The sequence below is a fragment of the Pediculus humanus genome, genomic scaffold, assembly GCF_000006295.1.
Source record: "Pediculus humanus corporis 1103172108256 genomic scaffold, whole genome shotgun sequence".
Taxonomy (NCBI): Eukaryota; Metazoa; Arthropoda; class Insecta; order Psocodea; family Pediculidae; genus Pediculus; species Pediculus humanus.
The window spans coordinates 276,336-284,938 of NW_002987825.1; the positions used below are offsets into that span (position 1 = coordinate 276,336).

Below are 8,603 nucleotides of genomic sequence, written 5' to 3' on the forward strand. Positions count from 1 at the left end.
GGATTTATCATTAAATTTTCTAAACACGGTACCGACGGAAACTTTTGTCGATTATCCATCATTAATGCGATTAATTGTGAGCGGAAATCCCATCAGGGCTCTACAAACGGCATCATTTCGACCTTTATCCTTTTTAACATCGCTTGAATTAAGCAATTGTCAAATCGAATCCATCGAAGATGGTACTTTTTTAGGTTTGGACAATCTCGAATGGTTGAAACTCGATGGTAATCGTTTGAATTTCATACGAGGTGAAAACATACTTCCGGATGCCGTTCACGGAGTCGCTTTGGATAGAAATCCTTGGCAGTGCGATTGCCGTCTCCTCGAAGTACACAACTGGTTATTAAATTACAAAATAATACATTCGACCGAGCCTAAATGCGCTGGTCCGGAGCGAACCCCTCTCACCCACTCCCCACCGAGTAAAGTAATTGTCAGTGTCAGGATATGTTTTTCTTATTGTTTTTTTTTTATTCTCGGAAAATTATTAAAATCATGGCGGAAAACGCGTAAATGTTTTGTATTAAATATCATTTTCCCGTAAGCGAAAATGGACGCGGGATGGATTCGATATCAGAAAATCCTGGAGAAATTTTTCGTCGTCTGCTACGAAACACGTTAAATTTTTTCTTTTTGAAATGATTTTTACTGGAGAAAATAAGAAAAATCACTTTTTCCAGTTGGATGCTGGAATCATATTTGGATAATAAAATCAGAGTTTATTAAAATGAATTTTTATAACGCGACGACGATTGTTAAATTTATATTATACCGCCATTTTTTTTTTTGAAGTGTTACTGGAAACGTAATAATAACAATCGAAACGGGAGAGAGAAGGAAGTGGGGGAAGGGAAGGAGGAGGAGGGAAAATTTTTTTTATTAACTCTCGAAACGAAATTTCGTGTCTTCGATTATGAAGACCGGGTTGGGGGCAGGGCGGGGGGGTTAAACAGGGAGTCTTGTCTATTTCCGATGGTGATTCTTTTTGAGAAGAGAAAATCGATGAAAAGGGAAAAAAAAATTTTTTTTCGAAGAAGTCGTAATAAAAACCTGGAACCCCCATTTTTAAATTGAAAATGGAAAAAAAAAAAATATTTACTGCCTCCTCACTGGAAGTATGAAAATATTTTTAAGGCTTTCGGATGCTGTGTTTTCCCTTCCTCCTTCCCTCCTCCTCCTCCGTCTATCGTCATCCCACCTTTTTTTTTTTTTTCCGTCTTTCTCCGGGTTCACCTTTCTAGTTTTTATTATCATCATCATCATTATTATTATTATTATTATTTTTATGACGAATTTCAATATTTTCATTGAAGCTCTCGTATTTCGGTTAATGCTGCGTTCGCGCGTGAGGAAAACATTTTCAAAAAAAAAAAAATTATTATTATTATTATTATTATTATTATTATTATTATTCTCTTCTTTCTCCTGGAAACGTTTTTCTTTCGTTCATATTAATAATTGCTCTTTTTCTACTGGAATTTTTAAAATTGTTTTTTTTTTTTTTTTCTCTTCACTTTTTCTTTTTATGGTAACTTAAGAACAAATGGCTCTCACTTTATATGACGGAATTGGCATTTTATTATTATTATCATTATCATTATTATTATTGTTATTATTATTATTACTACCACGTTTGGATATGTGAGGTTTAAAAAGAAAAGGAGGAGGAAAGGCGTCGTTATAAATAAATTTTCAATTATGGTTTATTCTATTATTTGCGTATGCGTTTAATTATTGCTTATTTTTTTCTTTCCTGTCTGGAAATTTAATCGGACTTTAAAAATATTATCATCATCATTATCATCATTATTATTACTATTATTATTATGGTTAATTTTTTTTTTTTTAATTAAAAATTTTTTCATTCGTGCAAACGCGAGTTTGTTTAAATAAGCGTACTACGTTGTAAATAAAAATAATATTAGTAATACCTTAACAAACAACAATTTAAAACGATACGATTGTGATCGTAATAAATTTTGGATAAAATTTTCGCCAGGGATAATAATGATGATAATAATGATGACTGATTTCATTTAAAATTAATTTTTAAACTAATTTAAACAAATTGATTCAAATCCCAAATGATTTTCTCTGATGATTTCATTGTAAGTGTTGGTTAAAACGAAAACAAATAATAATAATAATAATAAAATCGTAGTCGAATTTTCCAAAAAAAAAAGGGGGGGCTGGAAAAATTATTTAATAATTTATGTATATATATATTTTTCTTCAGCTCTTGGTAATGCTCGCAATTTTTTTTTCTTTTTTTAAAAAAATTTATTTTTTCTTTTTTTTTTCCAGGTAAGAATGAGAAAATTATAAGTAAATTTTATTCTGAAGTCTCGCTATCATTTTTTGTTTTTTTCTTTTTTTTTTTTGGAATTCTGGAATTTTCTTTCGGAAAAAAGGTATGAAGTTTAAATTTTTTTTTTTTCTCCATGACGTGGAAATAATAAAAAGAACGAACGAGAACGAAAGGAAAAAAAAAAATTTTTTTATTTTATTTTCCGTCTGATGCGTTCTTGACTTTTTATTATTATCATTATTATTATCATTATTAATATAAGTTATGATAAGATAAAAGAATTAGGAAAAGAAGAAGAGAATATTATGAATAATAATAATAATAATAGCAAAAAAAAATTTATTTAAATTCCTTTTGAATTAAGGCTCAATTAATTGTGTGAATGATTTTAATTTTGAATAATTTAATATCGTTTGTTTTTCCCCCTCTCTCTCTCTCTTTCTCTTTCTTTCTCTTTCTCTCTCTTCATTAAAAATCGAACGCGCGTGGCATTAGAAAGAAAAAAAGAAAAAAAAGAAAACTTTGTCGGTTTTTTTTATTTATTATTATTTGAAACCACGTCATAATAATTTGCGATGATGATGATGATGATGGAAATTATTTTTCTATTTTTTTCTATTTATTTTCCTTATTGTTAATTATTATTATTATTATTATTATTATTATTATTATTATTATTATTATTATTATTATTATTATTATTTTAACTCAAGTTGATAGTGATGGAAAAATTATTATTATTATTACTAGAAACCGTTGATTGGCGGGGTTTATTTTTTATTTTTTATATTTTGGAAATGTTGTAGCATTTGTCGTCGTTATCATTATCGTTATTATTATTATTAATGTAAACGGAATTAATTATTATTATTATTTATTTATTCGTTTGTTGTTTTAAAAAAATGGTGTTTCTCTCGAGAGTTTTCGTTTTAAATAATCCGACATATTAAAAATTGTATATGGGAATTTTTTTTAATCCTGAATCCATCCATTCAATATTAAAACGAGAATTTTAAAAAATAATAATAATAATAACAATGACGATTGTTTTTTTTTCATTCTCGTTATCATCATCATCATCATCATCATCATCATTATATTTATTATTATTATTATTATTATTATTATCATTTTCTCATCGATTAACGCTTGTGACGTGAATAACAAAGAGAAAATGTTTTGCAATGCAAAATTGATTCCGTTTCTCTGAAAATGTTATTCGCTCAATTTACCGGAACAAATAAAAAAAAAAGAAAAAAAAAAACAAGAAGAGACGCAGAAGTCGAAGAATAAGAAAAAAAAGAGAGAGAAAGGAGGAGAGAGAATGAGAGAAAAGGATGGAAAAAGAAGAAGAAGAAAAAATCAAAATTCATTCCGCCAAAATGAAAAATTAATTTATTCAACAAAATAAAATAATAATAATCATAATAATAATAATAAAAGAAGCGTGAGAAAATGAGAGAGCGGATGGAGGGAACGGGGGGGGGCCGAAAATCCCGATCGGGTAGCTGGTAAGGAGAAAAAAAAAGGGGGGAAGAGGTAAAAACGGTAACGAAGTCGGAGAAGGGGGAAAGAAAAATGCCAAGAAGTGACGTCAAAAATTATAAATTATTTATGATTTCTCTCGACGATAGGGAGAAAGGAGGCAAAGACAAAAAATAAAATTCCCCCCTCTTTCTCATCTTCCCTCTCTCTCTCTCTCTCCTTCCCAACGTTTCTCTCATCAATTTTTTTTTTTTTTTAATTCTTATTTAAAAGTGGAATTAATTGAGAGATTAATTGTTATCGTCATGTCGAACGAAACCCTTTTCCCCCTCCTTCCTTTTGTTTTCATCTCCCTTCCTTTCCCTCGAAACTTTTCATTTATTTATTATTATTATCATTATTGATATTTTTTATTTATTAAAACAAAAAGAAAAAAGATGGCGACGAGAAAAATAAAAAATAAAAAAGTCACAAAAGAATGAAAATTTAATTCGCGGTTTTCTTTTTTCTGTCTTTCTTAAGGCTTTGTTATATCGTGTAATATAAAAATTTCAATATGGCGTCTGACACCAACAACAACAACAACAACAAAAAAAAAATATGGCGGAAATATCTTTTTTTTTTTTTGTGAATATTATAAAAGAAAGTAAACGTGTGGTGGTTGGAGAGAAAAAAGAAAAAAAAAATGTTTAAACGAAGGTTAAATAAATAATTTCCGCCATTTTGTTTTTTTTTTTTTATTCTCGTGACCCGTGAAAAGGTTTACCAAAGCTTATCGCTAACGGTTTTTTTTTTTTTCTTTTTCCGGTACGGGTACCCGGTTTTTTTTTTTTTTTTTTTTTTTTTTTTTTTTTTTTTTATATTTGAATGATTTTCGCTTTGGGATTTTATTTTTATATAAATTTGTTTTTCGCAAGAGATAGAAAGAGAGAGAGAGAGAAAGAGAAAAATCAATGATTGCATATCTTATTTCGATGTAAATTACATATATTTTTTATGTATGAAAACCTTTCAAGCTTTCGTCTTGTTTTATATCCGAAATGACGTAAACACGTCGAATGAATTTTCCAGCTTTTTTTTCCCATTTTACTTCTTCTTCTTTTTTTTTTTTTTTCGAAAATGAAATTATAAAAAAAAAAAAAAAAATTTTTTTGTGTTCTTTCCGACGTGTTTTCTTCTTCTTTTTCATTTTCTTTCTTTATTTTTTTTTGCTCGAAACCAAAAAATAATTCTGTCGAGTGGCATATATAAATAATTCATGAACTAATTCGGTTTCAATAAATTGAGCAATTAACTTTGCCTTGCGGCAACGACACGTTTCTTCTGCTTTTTGTTTTGTTTTCAAATTTAATTTTTTTTTTCGTTTTTGGCATCTTCCTTTTCTCTCTCTCTTTCTCTCTCCCCCCTCTCTTTCTACCTCTTTCTCTTTTTTTCTTTTCCTTTCGATTCTTTACTACGCGAAAAATTACAAATTTAATTTTTTTTTTCTTTTACTTTTTCTTTAAAAAATTTTTTTTTTTCCCCCGAAAATCAAAAATGTAACCGTTAATTGTGACGTAATATGTGAAATCAATCGATTCGACCAATAGGAAATCGACTTTTAAAATTATTCGTTTCTCATTGGTCGATTTAAACTTCAATAAAATTAATTGATAATAAAAAAAAAGTGACATCTCACGGTGAAATTGCGAATTAATAAATTAATTAATTTTTATGTGTAATAATTACGACGACATTTTATTTATTTATTGGATTTGATTCCAGCCACGCGTTTTGGAAATTCCAAAAAAAAATAAAAAATCATCGGGTGGTTAATTTTTCCAAATTCGAAATTTTTTTTGAGCTGCGTTTTTAATTTCCCCCCCCCCTTTTTTTTTTTTTTTAAAAATTTTATTTTGTGTTACTAATTATTACAAAAACCACAAAAGTTTTAAATGGCGGTGGTGACGTCGGTAGGCAAGCGGGCGAGGAGGCGGCAAAGTCCGCGGCAAACCTTTTTTTACATTTAAAAAGTTTTGCTACAATTTTTTTTTTTTAAACAATTGCCTTTTAAAACCACCAAAAACAAAAAAAAAAATTCATTCCACGCTAGCAGACGAATAGAAATAAATAAATGTTTGAATTCAATAACAACATAACGTTCGTTAATTAATTGCGTAACGCAAATAAATCCCGAAAGTGTTTTGTTATAAAATTCTCTTAAGTGCTCTTAAGTTTCTCTCAGAAATTTTGTGTTTTTTTTTTTTTTTTTTTTGTTTTTCTTTATTTCTATTAAATAAAAGTTTTTAATGCTAGCAAAATCGGATTCGTTTCCTATAATCATCATCATCATCATTATCGATAATATTCATTTAACAGTGGGTTTGAATTAATTTGCTATCGTTTGAAAATGTAAATAATAATAATAAAAGCATTTGCGGCATGTGTTCGAGTGTATACTTTAAAAGTTTACGTAATACATTTTTTTTTTATTCTTTTGTTATGGGGAGGGAGGGGGAGGGAAGAAAACCCTCCTTTTCGTCATTTTAAAAAAATACAAATCTTTTTATTTTTGATGATAATTTAATATATTTATTTATTTATTAAACGTCGTGTGAAATAAAAAAAAGCGACAATAAAATAAACCGCAGCAAATTTTTTTTATAAATGTAAACACTCTTGCCGGATACACGAGAAAAAAAAAAATAATAATAATGAAAGTAATTTTTTTTTTTTTTGCTGAAGTTAATTTTTAATGTGTGTGTATGCGTGTGCGCGCGTGTGTGTGTACTTTTCCTTTTTCTTTTTAGAAAGTAAAATAAAAATAAAAAAAAATTTTTTTTTTTTATATTAGCAAATTGTTAAAAAAGGAAAATAAATGTTTGCTTTACGGATCCAATTAGGGAATTCAGGTTGGGAAATGTTTTTCTGCGGCCATTGTTGACAGTGTTTCTTTTTTTCTCCCCTCCACCCCCTTCCCTCATCCTTCCCCGTTCCCCTCCCTTCCATCCTCCTTTTTTTTCTTTTGTATTCTTTTTTTTTTCTCTCTTCTCTCTTTCTTCTTCCTTTTGCTTTTCAAAATCCGTACGTACCTTTTTTTCATTTCCTTGTTTTATCCTTCCCCTCCTCTTCCTCCTTTTCTGCCTCTTATTCCCGCTTTTGTGTAATTAAATTTTAATTTTAGGATGTTTTGTTATCTAACAATAAAAAAAATCGTAGTTTTTAAAAATCAACGTAATAATAATAATATGTGAGAGTTTTTTGTGTTTGTGTTTGTGCGTGCGTGCGTGCGTGTGTGTTTGGGATGCTGCGGGTAAACGGTCGAATAATCATCTCTCGTAGATTAACTATTATAAAGTAGTTATAGAGAAAAATTAAAAACGTTTAAACTGTTTTTGTCAGATTTTAGAGGTTTTTTTTCTCCTTCTCATCCTTTTAAAATAAATTTTAAAAGGATGAGAATTGTTTTTTTTTTCCTCCTATTACTTTTCACAACCCCCTTCCCCCTCCTGTTTCCTCTCTTGCCGAATTCGGTTTCCGGTTTTGTTTCAGTTTTTAAATGCTTACGTCCGCCATATTTTTTTAATTTTATTTATTTATCGTTTTCGTTTGTTGTTTTTTTTTTTTATATATCAAGAATGTCGCTTTTCTTTCCTCTCTCTTTGTCTTTCTACTAAAGATTTCTAATTTATTATAATAGAATTCATGAATTATTATTATTATTATTTTTGCTGTCGTTGTTTGACGTAATAAATTGCGATTTTCGAGTGTTTTATACATACATATATGTTTAAATAAAAAATTTTTTAAGTATTTGTTATACATACATATATATATTTTATGTATTTATTTTATTTTATTTATTTTTCATTTTGTGGTAAGCGAGAGAGAGAGAGAAAAATTTTAAAAGTTTTCTTTCTCTTTCTCTCTGTTTCTTTTCAAAGTTTTTTTTATTTTTTCATGTGTATGCGTGTGTGTGTAAATAATATTTATATAGAAAAACTAGAATCAAAATGCCTCACATAAATATTTATTGAGTTATCTCATTTACATAGTCTCATTTTTTTTTACATTATTATCGAATCGTTTATGTATACATATATTTATTTTTTTATTTTTGTATCTATTTATTTATTTATTTAAAAAAAAAAACAAAACAAAACGTGGGGGTTAAAAAGATTGTTTTCGGATTTGTTATAAAATTTCCTAGAGAAACTCTCTCTCTCTCGTGTTTGGAAATAAGAAATTACGTCATTTTATTCAATGAATGATTGATTGATTGAATGAATGAATGAATGAATTTATTCTAGTAATTATGGAGAAGATTTTTTTTAAAAATGAGTGTCGGGTAAAATAAAAAAGCGGAAAAAAAGGGAAAAATGTCGCGAAATGGTGGTTTTCAAACGAATGAGAAAGAAAACTTTTTTCTTTTTTCTCCCCGTCCCCCGCCTCCGCCCCCCGGAAGTTTTTGGGTTTTTTTTTTTTAACGCGAATACGACAAAAAGTTCTAACGCAAACGACGTGGTAGGAATTTTTTTTTAATTTCGTTACTTCCACGATCGAGATCGAAAAAAAAAAAAAAAAAAAAAATGAAAATCGACGAGATTGTTGCATTCAATTATTTTTTATTCCAGATTTTTCCAAAGTGTTTAAACGGGATAAAAAGTAGGAGAGGATTTTTTTGTTAATTAGGGAAAATGTAGGGGGTTCAAGGTCAAATTTATCATCCTAATTTTTCGAAAGGTGCGTGAATCAAAGCGTGAAAAAAAAAAAGAAAAATTAAAAATAAAAAGTGGATGAAGGTTGATAACCATAAGAAGAAGAAGAA

The 8,603-nt window shown here is 28.3% G+C and overlaps 2 protein-coding genes across 2 annotated transcripts; one reads left to right on the forward strand and one right to left on the reverse strand.

Annotated features, from left to right (window-relative positions):
- Positions 1 to 64: 64 nt before the first annotated feature.
- Positions 65 to 625, forward strand: Phum_PHUM483820 (kek1, putative; the record flags this gene model as incomplete). The annotated part of the gene is made up of 2 exons (XM_002430425.1): positions 65 to 389; positions 549 to 625. 2 exons carry the CDS (start codon positions 65 to 67, stop codon positions 623 to 625), a joined length of 402 nt encoding a protein of 133 aa, XP_002430470.1.
- Positions 626 to 1,098: 473 nt separating this feature from the next.
- Phum_PHUM483830 (uncharacterized protein) lies at positions 1,099 to 1,578 on the reverse strand (the record flags this gene model as incomplete). The annotated part of the gene is made up of 2 exons (XM_002430426.1): positions 1,099 to 1,236; positions 1,558 to 1,578. The coding sequence occupies 2 exons, from the start codon at positions 1,576 to 1,578 to the stop codon at positions 1,099 to 1,101; spliced, it is 159 nt and encodes a 52-aa protein (XP_002430471.1).
- Positions 1,579 to 8,603: the final 7,025 nt, after the last annotated feature.